The sequence below is a fragment of the Fragaria vesca genome, linkage group LG6 (genome assembly GCF_000184155.1).
Source record: "Fragaria vesca subsp. vesca linkage group LG6, FraVesHawaii_1.0, whole genome shotgun sequence".
NCBI lineage: Eukaryota > Viridiplantae > Streptophyta > Magnoliopsida > Rosales > Rosaceae > Fragaria > Fragaria vesca.
The window spans coordinates 33,203,994-33,222,806 of record NC_020496.1 but is presented as its reverse complement, the minus strand read 5'-3'; the positions used below and the strand labels follow the sequence as shown (position 1 = coordinate 33,222,806).

At 37.9% G+C, this 18,813-nt stretch overlaps 1 protein-coding gene across 1 annotated transcript; it reads left to right on the top strand.

Moving 5' to 3' along the window:
* Nucleotides 1-8,311: 8,311 nt before the first annotated feature.
* LOC101308989 (pentatricopeptide repeat-containing protein At2g41720-like) lies at nt 8,312-14,901 on the top strand. Its single transcript, XM_004304296.1, has 10 exons — nt 8,312-8,649; nt 8,732-8,904; nt 9,522-9,627; nt 10,411-11,520; nt 11,645-11,750; nt 11,831-12,035; nt 12,621-12,753; nt 13,021-13,125; nt 13,677-13,797; nt 14,697-14,901. The coding sequence occupies exons 1-10, from the start codon at nt 8,314-8,316 to the stop codon at nt 14,843-14,845; spliced, it is 2,544 nt and encodes an 847-aa protein (XP_004304344.1). The 5' UTR covers nt 8,312-8,313; the 3' UTR covers nt 14,846-14,901.
* The last annotated feature ends 3,912 nt before the right edge of the window (nt 14,902-18,813 follow it).

The window sequence follows — 18,813 nt, the reverse complement described above, 5'->3', positions numbered from 1 at the left end:
TTTTTTAATTGTTTATGTTAGTGTTTGTTTTTAAATAATTATATTTATTTTTTCTAGGCATGGCCTGTCAATTTAAGTCATGAAATAAATATTTTATTTTCAATATGTCATTTTGTTTATTTATCATAATTTTATTAATATATAAAATCATTATTCACATTCAAAATACCTAATATAAAATTTAATAAACAGTTACTGCCACGTGGCGACCTAGAAACAGAAATTGTGGGTGAAAACTGCATCCCAAAAACAATATCACGTGACGACCCATGTCTCGCCCATGTCCTAGGTCTTCCCAATTACGAAGACCTAGAGGGTGGACTTGCTTTAAAAGAATAGATAAATATGAAGTAACAGAGAACCACTCCCTAATTTTTAAAATTCCTAATAACACCTATAAAACACATAGAAAGTGAAAAGAATTTAATTTATGAAAATCAAACTCAAAATTTACTTAAGGTTCTCTAATAAAAAGCAATTAAAGATTTGGGACTCTACATACATTACAATAGAGACCACCAAATCCACCACCTTCAACATCCCTTAATAAGCTAATACCTATAGAAATATCTTACTTGAGATTCTTCTTTGTCAATAAGAGTGATAAAGTGATCACTCCTAATAATCTCAACATATCTACATTAACCAGAGACACAAAATCATTGCACTAATTATGAATAGGGGGTGGATCCGTAACATACAAGATTATAATCAAAATTATAACCAGAATATCAACCATTAAATTTATTAACAACAAACGGTTGAGATTAGTCATAAAACCAAATCTTTTTTTTCTTTAATTCAATTTATGAAATCTGTCTAAATAAAAATTGATGATTACTATTCTCCATTTAGAATATAATTAAGAGGAAATAATTCATTTCATATTTAAACTTATTTACTAGAGAGGAAATAAAACAAATTAAGTCTCAAATATCACGTTAGAAAATTGACTGTAGTCGAAAGTGTCATCTAGTACACCTTAGACGTACTTATTTCAACTTCTTGTTTTTGTTGTTTTTTTTTTAATTTTATTTTATTTTTATCAAAAGCTTCTTGTTGTTCATAGCACAAGATAATATGAGTACTTCCATACATAATCTGATCATAAGTTTTCCAACGTGTTATGGCAGACATCATCAAATTAATTTTTTTTTACTTTGAAGAAGATAGAAGAGGTAGATGATGATGGTATTCTCTAGTAAATAAGTTTCATCTGATATTTATTTTTTTCCTTTTTTATCTAGTAAATGAGTTTCAATAGGAAACCATTATATAACTTCCTGTTAATTAATTGTATTCCAAAACTAGAGTGTAGGTAATCATCAATTTTCATTATGTTTTTAATAGATAGATTTCCTTAATTGATTAAAATAAAAAGAAAACAAAAGAATTTTTTTTTTAGTTTTATGGTTAATTTCAACCGTTAATTGTTAATAGATCTAATGGTTGATATTTTGGTTATAATTTTGATTATAATCTTGTATGTCATGGATCCGCCCCCTTATGAATATCATATATTCATACATCCATCCTATTTAATTAATGGATTATATGTTCAAGATCCTTGACACAGCGCATTATCATGCTAAACACTGGTATTATTCTAGTTGTACATCAACTCGAAATAAGAAGGGTTTAGAATAAGAGATAAAGGGAAACTGAATTAAATTTGGGCATAAACTCGAAACCCTCTAAGAAATTAAGGATATATAACTAGCCATGTAATTTAGGAACCAACAACTTCTCTGAAAATCTATGACCGAGTGTTCACACCAAATTGAATGCAGCAAGTTAATTTGATAAAACTCTCTAACCCCACTAACAACAAGAACCCAGATGACGAAAGAGACGGAGGCAGAGGTGAAGAAGAAGAAGCAAATCCATAACATTGCATTTACCTTCCTCTCACAACCACCATACAAGATATCATTGATTTGTCTTGCATAAGCCATGGATCTCCACCTCTTGTCAGAGCACCTCCACCTCTCACCGGCATTGCTTCTCTCCCTCAGATCTAAACCGGCCTTCAGCAACCCGACGAGCTCCAACGATGACTCCGAGTACGGGCCTCAGTGCTTGGAGATCACTCAGATTTGATAGGTACTGTTGTGGTGGTGGAATTGAAGAGATGCGGCTTCGATGCCGATGTTGACATTATGACGAGCTAGAGGTGAAGGATTTAGCCGGTGTGACGATGAAGCTGAACCAGATCGAGCCGGAGATCGGCGCAAGAGAGACGCTGGTCACCGCCGGAGATGATGGCGTAGTGATGGAGGTGAAAGCGTGGTGATGGAGCCATAGAGGTGAACCAGATCGTGTCAGAGAGAGAGAGAGCATATACGAATGAGTGGACATGAAAAAGAGATGAGAGATAAGAGGCAGGGGTAATCTAGTCAGGAAAAAAACACAAAAAGTCAAAAGTTTTGTTAGTGGGAATAGATCTTAGGAGTCTATTGGGTTTATGGGCATTTTAAAATTTTATTTTGTTAGTCGGAAAAATTACTCTGAATTTATGGCTGGTGGGAATTTTCTCAAAACAGAACAATGTGGATTTGCATTTAATATTTAGAGGTGTGTGAATAAAATTTCTCCTTTTTTTTTTGTTTTTTTTTTAACTAGGTGCAGGAAATTGGGATGAGAGGTACCATTATTCATAAATGCTTCTTCAATTTTTCTACTGGAAAGATTACAAAAGGGTGCAACATCACCGTAGTGGTGTGCTTACAAAGAGTCAAGAGTATTGAAGAAGCAGTTCTTGCAGAAAATAAAACAACTGAAGTTGCGAGATTAACAGTAGCAGGGCTTCAACCATTTGTCGTTAACAGTTGATAGGGATTGTGAGAGTTTAATAAGTTGTCGAGGCAAGCACATAGTAGTCACCGCTATGGGATTCTTTGATGACGAATGGCCTTTCCCACTGTGGTGCAAACTTTAAGGGACCTGAGACTTGCTTCCTTACCTAATCAACTATTCTAAGCACAAGGTCACCTTCTTTGAAAATTCTTTCTTTGACTGTTCTGTTGTAGGCTTGAGTAATTGTCCCGTGATATGCTGTCATATTCTCCTCAGCTTGTTGTCTTTGTTCATCTATAGCTTCCAGATCTATGAGCCGTGTAATCAATGCAAGACTTCGCATCCCATTTTGTGTCATTCACTGTTAAAACTCCTGTTGTTGGAACTGCTAGTTCTACCAGAGATATTGTTTCTGATCCATACACCAATAAGAGGAGAAACCTATGGCAGTGCGGGGAGAGGTGCGGAAGGCCCACAAACCATCTGGAAGATGAGTGCTCCATCTTTGCTCGTACTCGGACACCATTTTACTCAAAATTCTCAATAGCGTAATGTTTGTAGCTTTCGCTTGGCCGTTTCCCTGAGGGTAATAAGGAGTGGACTTGCGGAGCTTGATTCCATATCCTTTAAGCATGTTGCTAACTTCTTGGTTTACAAAAGGGAGTTCCATTGTCTGTGATTATCTTGTAGGGTATTCCATGCCTGCACAAAATGTATTCTCTTATGAAGTTACATAATGCAGCTTCGTTGGCTTTACGAAGGGGAATAACTTCCACCCTCTTTTTGGAACTTTTCGCAGTATGCCCAAGTGTTCTCCTCTTGTCTTTGACTTCACCACTAGATCATCATCATAATCTTCGACTTCTTTCCCTATCATGTCATGGAAAATATAAGTCATTGCTCGCTGATATGCCGCACCGACGTTCTTCAAGCCAAATGGCATGACTGTCTAATGAAAATTTCAATAAGGTGTGCAGAATGCAGTCCTCTCAGCATCTCTAGCCGCAATCTTGATCTAGTTATACCTGCTAAAACCATCCATAAAGGAGAGCATGCTTTGGCCTGAAGTTGAATCAATGAGCATCTCCATGTTTGGTAATGGAAATTCATCCTTAGGACAAGCTCGGCTCAGGTCTCTAAAATCAATGTAAATTCTGACTTGATCATTTTTCATTTTCACAGGAACAATATTTGCAAGCTAGGTGGGGTGCTTGATAGGCTTGATGAAACCACAAGCTAGAAGCTTCTTGATTTCTTCCTTGATTTGTAACTCATCACCATGGTGATAGTTCCTCACTTGTACCACCGGTCTAGCTCCTGGCTCTACATTCAAGGTATGACACACAAGGTTTGGATCCAAACCAGGCATCTTATCATAGCTGTAAGCAAAAACATCTTTGAACGCATTGAGCAATGCGACCATATCTTCTTTTTCTTAGATTACTAGATTACTACTGATGAGTATGATTTTTTGTACTGTAGGGTCATCTCTCAGGTTCATTGATTCTGTGTCTTCAACTACTACATTGGATCCATCTTGCAAGCATCTTGGGGCTGGTAACGCTTCTTGAAGGACCGGAGTTTCAGATGCCATAGAAGTCCTTTCCTCAGTGCTAAGACACACATTTTCCATGACACTCCTTTGTTTGGGGCCTTTCCACAAGTTGCAACCAAGCCCCTCAACCCGTTATAAGCAGTAGATGGTGCGCCCGTTAGGCAACACCACCTTTGAACACATTGGTGGCTCTTGAGCATAAGCATTGGCTCTCATTCCTTGTCTCACTACTGCTGATAGATTCCCCCACTGATATCTCTGACGTTACATCATGATGGCAGAGGCATGCTAGAAACTCTAAAGTGAATAGATCCTCCATCTACTATGAACTCTGTCATAGTATTCAGCCTTAATGTAATGAGTCTCACTTTGATGGAATGATAATTGATTCCTTGAAATTCTTATAGGCTTGAGTCCAATTTGGCCTTTGAGACATTAATGGTAGATGGATGGTATCAACTTGTGCTTGTTGAGCCAAGGTCACCCTATCAAGGCATGGTAGCTTGTGTCGACATCTAAAACTTGGAACTTTGTCCATGATCAAATTGGCCCGAACTTGAGATCCAATTGTATATAGCCTATTGAAGTTTCGTCCGCCTCACCAAAGCCAATATCTTCAACTTAGTCTTGACAATCCTTGACTTCGGGATCCTTGTAGCTTTAAGGACATACAGTGGAATGATCGATGTTAAATGAGGACCCCGTGTCAACAAGTGCTCTTCTCATAAACACATCATTTATTTGAGCTTCCAAGTAGAGAGGCCTCCTATGGTCTGGATACAAAACCTCCATGTTTGCATTTGTGAATATAATAACATTATCATTTTCCAACATAGACACTATTTTCCTTGTCTCCGCAGCAAAATATTGTGGCCCATATTCTTTAGAGATGCGCATCAGGGCTTCAGCAGCAGCTTCCCTAGCTTGCGGACCATACTCCAACTGGTCTAACAAGGACTTGAATTTGGGTTTGTGCTGGAGTACTTGCGTGGCTGTAGGCCTACTGTTTTTGTTAAGGTATTGTTCGATCACATCTTTTACTTCCGTTACATAGTAGGCCCAACTTGTTTCACCTCGGGAATGAACCCTGCTTGCTTCATTGTAATGGTACACTTGATTTGTTTTCCTGCATTGATTAGCATGATTAACTAAAGCCGCCAAGTACTGGTTTGCAGGTGCATGATTGTTCAAGTATGACCATAGGGTATCATAACCCTGAGGTTTAGAGTACCTGCTCCAAGTCAACCGATCAATGGCATGTGAGCATTGGTACTTACATATTGCATTTAGGTAATGCATGACATGTGATCATTTAGGTAATGTATGACAATAACCATAACACATGTCTCCTTTCCTTCGCGCTTTAGCAGTGGATCTTCATCAATAAATTGTCGCTTAGTGGATAATTCAAGTGTTCTATCATTTATCTTCTCATAAACAATCCTTCGCAAGACCTGGCAAGCTGGACTTGGATGTCCGACAAATTGATGGTAACGACAGTAGCGAGGATCACCCTTTTCTTCCCTTGAAGGTGGCTTTTATGGCCGTGGTGGTTTGATGATGTCGTTGGCAAACATGGAGTCTAGTATAGCATGAAACTCCTCATTGCCGTAGGGAATGGCCGGGTAAGTTTCTCACTTTCTTTTGTATGAAGGCTTGTCTTCAATTGAGAGGGTTTGATGTGTATCTTTTTTTTCTGACCTCTATCTCTTTTGTGCCTTCACAAACATGCTTGTCATTTTAATTACATCCATTAATCCAGAGAACTGGTTGATGCCTACATTCTTTAAGTAAACCCTGTATTCCGGCAGCATATTACTAGCACTCATTTGCACAAGAGACTATTCTCCTTTTTCATCATAACAGTTAAAGGCCAAGTTGCGAAACCTGTAAACGAAATCAACAAGGTTTTCACTTGATATTTGATGAATGTAGTTGAGCTGAGTGATGGTCACTCTTTCTTCATGATCGTAGTATTTCTTGCAGATTCGGATTGCTAAATCCTCCCAAGTTCGAATGGAGCCTGCAGCCAGTGTAGTGTACCATGTATAAGCACAATCAATGAGTGTTTTTGAGAACTCACGAAGCCTGAGGTTGTGATCTCTGGCATGAGGTCCGAGTGCATCAATGAAATGACTTATGTGCTCTTTGGGGCCCTTTCCTCCTGTCGAAGAGAGCAAAAGCAGGTGTTTCATATCCTTAGGGGTAAGGCAAGGAAATTAAGCTTGATGGATAGGGAGGTTGAGGGATGTACTTCCAGTCCTCATTTGTGCGGTGCAACTCCTTTTCTAGCATAACGACTACATCCTCTTAAGTAACAAAGGATGGACCTTTTTGACGACTACATCCTCTGTAGTTGCTGACTCTTTTTGAGATACCTTTTCATTCTGCTCAGTGCTTGGTTTTGGTGCAGAGTTGGAATTTTTCAGCTCTCTAATAGCCTGCAAGAGCTCTATCTGTGTCTCTGACAAGTTGGTGAGGGTATACACAAGGTCAGTTAGATTATTTCTTCTTGAACTTCTTCATGAATATCTAGATGATGCTCTTCACGCTGCTGGGATTGGCGCCTTGTAGTGGATTCACTAACTGCCTCTTGGGAGCGTGCACCCTTTTTTTTGCTTGGAGCCATAGCTTGGATCACAACCTAGTCCCCTTTGGAGTTGTCAAAATGTAAGGGACGTCCTTTTTCAAATTAAGTGATTACTAGACCAACTTCAATCTAAATTGTGATTAATGTTCGTGATTCAAGACATATGGAAAACCAGAAAAGGGTTTGACAGTGTGAGTGTGGCGTGGGAGCTAAAAACGCACTGTGGTGAAAATATTTAGAGGGTTTTGATGGGTAAACAGGTTTCTAGAACGACTGAGGCTTAGGAGTGGTTGTTTGGAGGGAGAGACTAACTAGACTTAGAGCTTGAAGGCATGAGGGGCTTGAATGCTTAAAAGCTTGAAGGTTATGTCTAAGTGTTTATGGGTTGAATTGCTTGATGATCGTTTATGTTCTAAACTCCTCCTTTTATAGGCAGAGCTTTGAGGTATTGAGATGATTCAAGCTCTCTAATTTTATGAATAATAGACTTCATTGTCAATTTACACCAAACTTCTGCCCTAAAAACATGAAAGGTTGCTTAAGGTGGTTCTTCTAGATAATTGTGATTTGTTGTAGGGATTGATAATTGCTGATGTAGCAACAAACTATGAAATCTGGGGAGAGGTGCAAGAGATGGCTTGGAAATTGTGATCTCATGGTTTGAGGAAGAAGGTGATGTTTCTTAACTAGCTTAAAGACCTCTCTTAATAAGATAAGGTGATGATTTGTGGGGAAATTATAGATCAGACTAGGTATTTGTTGTGCAGGGAGGTAAGATTTGAACATACTAGGTATTTTGCTGCTGCTGGCAGGGAAGAGATTTAAACACAATAGAGAAACGTGAGAAGGAAGTTGTTGGGCCTAAGTGTAGTTTGGGCTTGGGTTTGAAAGAAAGAGTAGTTTGATCAAATTTTTTTTAATGCATGTTCACCATTTCATTTTGTTGATCTAAGTCTTGAGCTTGGATTTCGGGTCAAAGTCTGAAATCACTAACAACGTTAAACCGACGAATGAGTATTGTGCGTTTCCGTAACATTCCACACCACACCTATTACCGCAAGTTTGGAGAATGCGTGGATGCGGCTTGGGCCCGCATTAATAGGTGCATTTGCACGGCGAGATAAGAATGAGAGTAAAACTAATAGATTTTTTATACGAGCGTGAAGATGTTTTAAATAGCTGCGTGATTTTCTATCAACAGTAAGAATCAAATTAAAACCAAAAATTTATTTGAGCACCATTTCTAACAATCCACCTTATTCCTTTTATCAGCCAATCTCTTGAAACCAGGGGTTATATGAGGAGCACCCTATCCAAAGTTGTATAAACGAAGACACTACCACAGTTGAGCTGCACATGTAGGTCCCTCCCAATGGCGACTCTATTATCTCAGCCACCCCTCCTCCACCGAATTCTCTGCAACAACAACAACAAGACCGACTCAACTCCCTTCAAAGAGAAGAAGCACGTCTCCGTCGACTACGACGCCGCCACTCACACCCTCTCCACCCAAATCAGCGGCCTCCGGAAGCGAGACATCCCCAAGCACCACCGCCTCCGCCTCCAAACCGACCCTTTCCAGAAGGACTGGTCCGTCTCCGACGTCGTCCATCGCGTCTATCAGCTCCGCCGCTACGACGATATCGACGGCGTGCTCAACCGATGGGTCGGACGCTTCGCCCGGAAGAATTTCCCGATTTTGATCAGAGTAAGGTTCATTCTTGATTAGAATCGTTAGCCTGAGCTTACATTTGGGTTTGTGAGATTGATAATTGTGCTTGAATTTGTAGGAGATGGCGGCGAGGGGGTCGGTGGATCACTGTATGCAAGTGTTCCGGTGGATGAAGACCCTCAAGAACTACTGTGCTCGCACCGATATTTACAACATGCTGATCAGATTGCACGCCAGGCATACTCTTGTTGATCAAGCTCGCGGCTTGTTTTTCGAAATGCAGGAATGGAGGTATTGCCTTCTTTGTTTTTTTCTCACTTTTGCTTCTCCTAACTGGTTGATCAGAATTTAGGCAAGAATGGAGCGATATCTCAAGTTTGATTTTCATTTAAGTGCATGCATTTCCTCATCTATAGTGAATTTAGCGCAGAATAAGTTGTTGCCTTCCTATAAGAAGTAAGGATGGAAGCAAAAGAAAGGGAACTGAAAAATTAGCTAATGGATAAAGTGTTGTAGTTAGATTAGAGTATCGGGTAGCATCTTGGGTTTCACACAGAACCTCAAATAGAGATTAAGAATTCTAAAGTGCTTCCAAGTCCTAATCTACAGTTTTAGAATTCTCCTGAAAAAAATAGAGATGGAGAGATTAACGGAGAGAAAGAGGAGGTATGGCCAAATAGCCTTAAGGATTCCTACCTCCTCTCTAGTTATATAGGCTGTCCAAAATGTGTCAGCCAAATTACAGAAATATTGTTGTGGTTCTCTCATTCTCGTCAATGAACCCAAATATACTAAGAACATAGAGAAACTAACGTTCTTGGACTTCTAAATCTGTCTGTTGTAAGCTTACCTTATGATTCTTTTGATCAACTATAACAAGTAATATTGGTACAATGAACTTTTTGTAGGTGCAAACCTGATGCCGAGTCCTACAATGCTCTTATCAATGCGCATGGTCGAGCAGGTCAATGGCGCTGGGCCATGAACATTATGGATGACATGCTGCGTGCAGCTGTGTGTAATTTTTGTATTCCTCTTCCCTAAACAATCTTAGTGGGTGTGATTTGATGTGAGCAACTTTCTTTTTTCTTTGATTTCTCTAATGATGCATGGTATAAAATGTCTGTATCACATGAAATGACCACTCATTCTGTTTTCTTTTCGGAAGGGGGTTATTTTAGTAATTAACTTACGGTTTGCATGATACTGTTGGTCGCATTGAGAATCATGTTTATTGATTGCTTAATGTTGTTCTGGCTCATTTACATAGTCCACTGCTTTAAATTTTAGATTGGATCAAATGTTGATTTAGTTATGTCCTCACTTCTGATTGCTCAAGTTGCCATCTACCCTTTTATGGTGCTTAATATTACTATTTACTACTGGTATTGGATCCCTGATTTGAAAGGACTATCTTAGAGTCCACACATTTCACAAAAATCGAGTTATGTCTCAACTTGTTGGCATTCAAAGCTTGCTGAATGGCACTTGATCAATTGCTTTTTTGTTTAACTTTCCTTCCTCTATCATACTGAGCTTCCATTGAAAGTTTAAATGATGGACCACATCCAGTGACATATATCTTTATGAATCCAAGATTCTGTGCTAGTTGAATCAGATACTGCTCAAGTTTATGCAAACTTTATTGTAATTATGGTCTGGGTATTATAGTTATGACTGATGATGGAATATTCATGATCAGTGGTATTCCTTTGATCCAATGTCCAGTAATATTGCTTTATATTAATTGACATCACATCTTGAAGAGATTTTCATAACCTATCCTTGTATGTGCAGATCCCTCCTAGTCGGTCAACATATAACAACTTGATCAATGCATGTGGATCTAGTGGAAACTGGAGAGAAGCGTTAAAAGCTTGCAAGAAAATGACAGATAATGGAGTTGGACCTGATCTTGTGACTCACAATATTGTTTTGTCTGCGTACAAAACTGGGGCTCAATATTCAAAAGCTTTGTCTTATTTTGAACTTATGAAGGGAACAAATGTCCGTCCAGACACTACAACCCTCAATATTGTTATATATTGCCTAGTGAAGCTTGGACAGTATGGAAAAGCAATGGATATTTTCAGTTCCATGAGAGATAAGGGAGCAGAATGTCGCCCTGACATTGTAACATTCACCAGCATCATTCAATTGTATTCTGTGAGCGGACAGATAGACAATTGCACAGCCATATTTAATACAATTCTTGCAGAAGGGCTAAAACCTAACATTGTTTCCTATAATGCACTGTTAGGTGCATATGCTTCACGTGGGATGTGCACAGAGGCGGCGTCAGTATTTAATGAGATGAAGAAAAGTAGTTTCCGGCCTGATGTTGTGTCATATACATCTTTACTCAATGCTTATGGAAGATCACAACATCCTAAAAAGGCTAGGGAAGTTTTTGACAGGATGAAATCCAACCACTTGAAGCCAAACCTTGTGAGCTACAACGCACTGATTAATGCCTATGGATCCAGTGGCTTATTAGCCGAAGCTGTTGAGGTCTTGCGTGAGATGGAGCAAGATGGAATTCATCCAAACATAGTCTCTATATGTACCCTTTTGGCTGCTTGTGGACAATGTGGCCAGAAGGTGAAAATTGATACCATACTTTCAGCAGCCAAGCTGCGAGGCATAGTACTGAACACAATTGCGTATAATTCAGCTATTGGAAGCTATATGAATTTGGGAGAACATGAGAAAGCTATAAACTTGTATCAATTGATGAGAAAGAAGAAAGTGAAACCGGATTCTGTTACTTTCAATGTGTTGATAAGTGGTTGTTGTAAGATGTCGAAATACAGTGAGGCGATAACTTTTTTTGATGAAATGGTGGATTTGAAAATTCCTTTATCCAAAGAAGTGTACTCATCTGTGCTCTGTGCCTACAGCAAGAAGGTAATGTTTCCTTTTCTTTTCTTATTATTATTTTCTTTTAATCAAGTTGCCATTTTGTAGATTATTTGTTTCTTGTGACATTTGTCAAACTATTTTCTGACCTTTCTTCATAACCAAAATGCAGGGCCAACTGTTGGAAGCGGAATCTGTATTCAACTCGATGAAGATGGCTGGTTGTCCTCCTGATATAGTTACATATACTGCAATGTTACATGCGTATAGTGCTGCAGGTAAGATTGGGACATACTTTGACAATGGAGACTGATAGGATGGAGTACCTGTGGGATTCATTTTTTTCTTTGTTTCTCAGAGAACTGGGAAAAGGCTTGTGAGCTATTTCAAGAGATGGGAATAAATGGTATCCAACCAGATGCTATCGCATGTGCAGCTTTGATGAGAGCTTTCAACAAAGGAGGCCTTCCCTCTAGAGTTCTTATTCTGGCAGAACTCATGAGAGAGAAAGAAATTCCTTTCAATGATGCCATTTTCTTCGAAATGGTTTCGGCTTGTAGCTTGTGAGTGCACTTTCTTTTTCTTTTTGCACTTGTTGAACAATGTGTTTTTTCAGTTTTTCCCTATCATTGTTAATTGATATATCATCTGTTCTTAACTTGCACACATGGAAACTTAGACATTAATTTAACCAACTGCTCATTTAATAAATAAAAAACTGCTATGGAAGCACTTAACCGAGATAATCTTAACTAGGTTGGATAAAATAAAATATTCTTATACTTGCTATATTCGTAAGATATTCCTGAATAAAGTGCTTTCCTTGTTTGATCCAATATGCATCAATAGTGTCCATCATGAAAACTTAGACATTAATATTTCTGTGTTTCCTTCTGTCAACAAAATATGTGAACATATATATTTACCTAAGAATATTTTTATATATTGCTTGGTTTGTTGTTACAATAATGCACTGAACCGTGTTTGATTGATATATTGGTCCACTTCTGAGTTCTGACTGCTTCAGTTTTATGCTCTATTTGCAATTATTCAAAGTTGCTTCACTGAAGTAGTATAGCTTCCATGTTTTTGGCATATCCCTTTCATCTATTCTTGTTGAGCAACTGATAGTTGAAATTTGAATGAAGATTACAAGATTGGAGAACAACAATACAATTGATTAAGGTAATAGAGCCCTCATTACCTAGACTTTCAGTCGGGCTTATGAATCAGCTTCTGCAGATTATGGGAAGAAGCGGAAAGACAGAGGCTATGATGAAGGTACTATTGCATTTCCCAATATTTTATGGCTAAATATTACCATACCACGTTACCATGCATTTTTATTTATATATTGTTTTTTTTTATTTTTTTATTTTTATGCACATTACAAATTTACATAAGCAACACATTAATTTTTTTACTGAAGTCACTGCATTTTGAACGATATGCATATACCAGCAGCGTTTGATTATTTGTGGGTTATTTTTTGTTATTGCTGACACTTTTAACTCACTCTCTTTCTCCTCTCTTTTTCTCACTGCACAGTTGTTCTACAAGATAGTTGCATCCAATGGTGATATCAACTTCGATACTTACTCAATTTTGTTGAAGAATCTTTTGTCTGTTGGAAGTTGGAGGAAATATATTGAGGTAACCTACAAGTCCAATTTCCAATTTCTGATTTTTTTGAAGTTATGCAACAATAGTTTGCATCTAGCTATTTTCCTTAGTCACAGAAATGATATGATGGCGAACAATCCAAGTCTGAAATTAATACTGTGGATACCTGATTCTTAGTTGATATTGCTGTTGCATAATTTATGCATGTGATACATCGAAGCTCCCATTTGTTTAATAGTTAGAGAATTGAAATTACGACTAACCTACCATTATGTGCTTATGCTGGCATCAGGCTCAGCTGTTGAAAATTTCTCTCCCTATGGAGATTAATCTTAAATTTATGAATATGGGTAACTACTAACTACCAGTTGAACGGTTGGCTGAAGCACCCTGATTGACTACTGAAGCTCTGAGCTCTGAAATAAACCACCAATACTTTGTGATTGCATGCATAATGTTCATTTGTATGCTTCTATATGGAATTAGGAAGAATGATACTTGTGCTATCAATGCCTTGATGGAAGTTTCACATTTCCACTTTACAGTTATATACATTGATCTGAACTGGTGTTTCTCCAAAGGTATTGCAATGGATGGTGGATGCTAGAATACGACCTTCAAGCCAGATGTATCTCGATATATCCTGTTTTGCACAGAAAAGTGGTGGAACTGAATATGCTTCTATTATATACGAAAGAATCGGTATGCAGATGCACATTTCTTTGACCTAAAATTTATTTAATTTGAGTCTATGCCTTGCTTTGACCAATCAACCTAAGTAATTCAGTTCCATATAGTAATATTGGTGCTCAACAGTGTAATTGATCTCATTCTAATATTCTAGTTCAGGGCTTACCACTAGTTATGCAAGTTACTTGGTTAAAATACTCCTAGATTTTGAATATGCGACTTTTATGTCTTGACTTTTCCACACTTTGTGTTTGAAATACAGTACATGAACAAAACAAGCTAATCAAAAGAAAACGTACAAATTATGAAGACAGTATGTTATGTGGTCATTAAGAAGTCATTGCAAGTTATTGTAGCCAAATTTCTCAAACCACACTAAAGGAGTTTTCTCTGTATTTACTGACTAATCTATTTTGAATAGTTACATTTGCTGCTTACAACAGACTTCCCTTGAGCCACAAGCCAATTTTAGAGCCGAGAGCAATTTGAAGTATATAAAGTATGAATAGGTCATAAGGTTCAATTATACCAGAACTAAATCCAATAATTGTGGGAACCGTGGTGTGTGCACCAACCCCTTTGTTTATGAACTTACAGCTGAATTTTTTCGTATCTGTTCTCCATGACGGTGAGTTTTCATATTTTTCATTTTGTGATGTGAACAAATAGAAAATTAGTCAAGTCCACTAAGCTACTGTTGATGAAGTATGCTTATCCTAGCTATCTAATAATTGCTTCATTTCCATTTTGGGATTATGATGAATTATAAACATATATACATATATATCTGTTTTGCATTCACGTGTAAATAGTTCTGTGCTCTTGAATTTATTAAGCAATTTTCTTTGTCAATTTATACATGACATTCATGCACTTTATTAGTTGATTGAAAGTCTTACATCAATTTGCAGAGTTATTGAAGAAGAAAATAAGGGAAGGAGACTCTCGAAGCAAGGTACGCGATCCTCACTCCACCTTGCTGGTACATAGAACAAAAGCAGAGAACCACAGGCTGCTCGAATCAAAAATGGCTGTTACACATCCTGTATTTACTGTATAATTATACTATCTGTTCGTCCTAAGTTTTACTTATATATGATCTTCCCAAGTAGTCAATATTTTTCTTTTTTCTTTTTGATCAATGAATTCATTTCAATTCAATAAAGAGAAACAATACATCAAGGAGTTTATACTTTGTAGTGGCCTCGTTAGGTTGATAGTGGCCTCGTTAAACCTAACCAAACGTTAGGAATAGTACCACACTCCACTACAGGCAAACATATTAATTTCGTCATCTTCCACCAGGAAGTAGGATATGAGAAGGAATTGGCTGTTTTAGCTACCAGATGGGCAGCTTTATTACCTTCCCTTGGAACAAAACCCCAACTACAAGACTCATAGCCACTGATCAGGACTTTAACTTCATCCACCAAAGCCCCATCATCACTAAAATCATCCAAAGAGTCAAGAGCTGCAAAGACACTTTGAGCATCACCTTCAATTTCCAGACAAGAGAATCCAGTCTGCAAACAGTAGTGTAAGCCATGGACTGGAGCTAAGAACTCACTGGAACGAGGATTGAGGACTCCCATCCCTGGTGTAGCCAATACTCCCAAACACACCATTTTCATCACGCTCTATAGCCCCTGTGCGAAACTTGCCCTTTGCATCCTCAGCCACATCTATGTTCAGTTTCACAACTCCTGGACTTGGCTTCTTCCAGGTAGTCTCCCTTCTATCTATAACAGCAGCTTCTTGTCTAAGCACTTCCCACCCTTCATCCTCCCCTTTCCCAGCTCTCTCATTTAACTCCCACCAATTCACAATCTTACTGACCAGAACATCAACAGAAACAGCATCCCTCCCATGAATTCTACCATTGCGCTAATCAGGGGCGTAGGGAAGGGGGGTCAAGGGGTTCAGCTGACCTCCCTCACATTTTTTTATTAGGTCATATTGTTATCTAATTTGTCAGTTAAAATGTGATGTTGGCACTATTTTGACCATTCTAACTAATTAAAGAAAAGTTTGGCATATAAAATATTAATTACAACAATCAATTTGGACAGAGGAGTGTTCAACTCCTCACGTGTGTTTGTTACGTGTGGTTCTTTTATTTTTTTTTTAATATAGGTTTCTAATCCGAATCAATGATTGATTGCATCTCCCTTTAATATTACAATTAAAACATATTCCTAGTCTTTTTTTTTCTTTTTAATTAATATATTTTCCTAATCAATCAATTATTGTGATTTATTTCTCGTGCACCTTTATATAAACAGTTCTAGTCGCTTCTTTACGTATTTCTTTTTGTTATCCTTCAATAAATTTTTCCATGTCGTCGACAACCTTCATAATTAAAAACTTGCAATTATGGATGTTTTAGTTTTATTTGAAAAGTATCGTAAGATAAAAGCAGCAGAACAGTCGACTCCATCTGAAGCTCCTCCAAAATTTCAACATATGAGCAATCGTCGAGGACAATTATAATTACTTTAGGGAGATTTGTTATTTTATTTAGCTTTTGTTTTCAAAGTATTCTAATGATTTATAAGTTTTTATATTATTCAATAAAAATTATATTTTTATTTTGTGTGGCATTATTGTTTAAACTCTTGACTCTTTTATTTGTGGTTTCTGGCTACGCCACTGCGCTAATGCCAAAGAAACCACGCCATTATACAAAACCATTCCAGCTCCTTATTAACTCCCACCATTAGAACATATAAGAAAAGGCCACACATCTTTCTCTCTCCGGGTACTACACACGTCCCTCTAGAAAATTCTCTTCCAAATCTTGCGACTTGCGAGCCCATTTACATTCCCAAAGAACATGAATTGCCGTTTGCTCTCCATCTCCGCACTGAACGCACCCCTTATGCTGCCCTATTTTCCCATTTTACTCCCCGCTTTCATTCCACCATTCCTGATCAGCTACCCAATATCCCGATTTCACTGAATACCTCTCATTCTTATTACAATGCCAAATGAGTATATCATGACGATCATGTATTGGAAGATGGATAATGAGAATATTTCTAACCTCAAAATCCAGGAAGCTAAGTGCGCTTGCAGTAATACTACTCTCCAACCTACTCCAGGTTCAATGAACTCTGTCACCTGCATATTCCACAGCTCTTCATTAGGTGTTACCACCTTGAATATCAGTGGCTGTGGAATCCATCTATCATTCTTGACATTAATTGATCTGCCATTTCCCACCCTCCATCTTGTTCTCAACTCCAGCACCTCTTTACCCTATATCAAGCTCCTCCAAATGAGCGAAGCACCTACCGTCTCTTGCCGACATCCATCTATATTGGTAGCTATAGAAGTATATGAATTTATATATTCTTACTGATTTTATCACATTTTCCATATGGTTGTTTTAATGACTTCAAGTAACCAAGAGAATACCATGAATCAACTTGTGAACTGATCGACTATACCAAGTTTTCCCTATCAACCGGACAATCCCTAACTCTCATTTCTCAATTCTCTCAACATCTCTCACTCTCTTAGTCTTCAATCTTCAGTCAGGTGACTAATTTTGAAGCAGTTAATCACCATCCAATCTTACGCTAATTAAGTAATTATTATCAACAAAGTCATTACCTTCACCTTGATCACGGACATTGTGTCTTGATTTAATAGCAAGGAGCTATTAGCTTGACCTCGACAAATTGCATCTGGTCTTGATATGACTCTGATGATGTTAACCCTCACCCTCTGTGGTCTGTGCCACTGCAAGTTGAAGCTTAATTGTAGCTCCTACATCTTCACGTCAGCCTCAACCTCAGCTAAAAGCTCAAGTTCTTGCATCTTCAAGCCAGCGTGAGCAAAATCAACCTCCTCCAGACGATTGCCACTCCTTTTGATTCAAGTAGGAAGTGGAGAAGATCGAGAATTTGAGATAGGTAAGTATTTGGATGAGAGTGATATAGAAAATTAAAGATTATTAGAAAAATGGTTTACTGTATATTTGTGTTCAAGTCCCTAGAGGTGAAGTAGGAGATTTTGCATTGGCCGGATAGTTCAAAGAACGAGAAATCTGACATCTAGCGTGATCACATTAAACAGAATTGCAAATGGTATTCACCTAATGCGGATACATCTAAAAGATCAAACTCCTGTAGGTGATAACAGTAGGGAAATAATGACAACTTATGATCTAGATGATTATATAGAAGCTATATATCATTTAGCTTCGTAGAAAAGAGAGGGCATCAAAGATAAGATTTTGTATGAAAGTTCCCCCTGTTCCAACATTATTCTCTCGGATAGGTTGCGCGGAGAGTTTCTGAGCATGTACGAGACGCAAAAGAAAGCTATATTTGAAGAAATTTTTTAAGCATTTGTCTCACTATTGGCACTTAAAATTAGGGAGAGTTTGTAATGAGGACTTTATAATTAGAACTAAGTGAGGAATTACGAATGAACAGTTTGATGAGCGTCTTAAACTATAATTGATATTTTCAAAATTTTATGCGCATGTGATCTAACGTTCATACAAAAGTTCTCATGTCTCTTCATTAGAACAATGTCCTCATTGAGAACTCCCATTTAAAATTAGACACACAGAGAACGTAGGAGACACAAATTAGAAGTTTTCTGGAAGTTTCATCTTTAAAGAGTTTTAATGCAAGAGCGTGGCGTGGTTCGATCCCAACTAGCGAGGTAGAGTTTCTCATATATAGCTAGTTGAAAGTAGCGTGATGTTAAAAGTAGCTCTAAAATATCAAGAAATCTTCAGCAAGAAGATTGAGGATTGGCAATTTAGAGTTATTTCAACAAACCAGAAAAAGAGTATGGTGCGAATGCTAATGTTGAGTCTTGTAAGAGCTAGAGATATATAGTTGGATGCCCTAGTGAACCAACATGGGTAAAAGGCTAAAATTGAGGGGTGCTCATTTGATGTCATGCACTTTAGCGTTACTGCATATCAACCTTTGATGCACTTTAGGTTTTTTCAAAATCTAAAAAAAAAAACAAAAAATTAGTCGAGAGAGGGGGTTCTCTCTCTCTCTC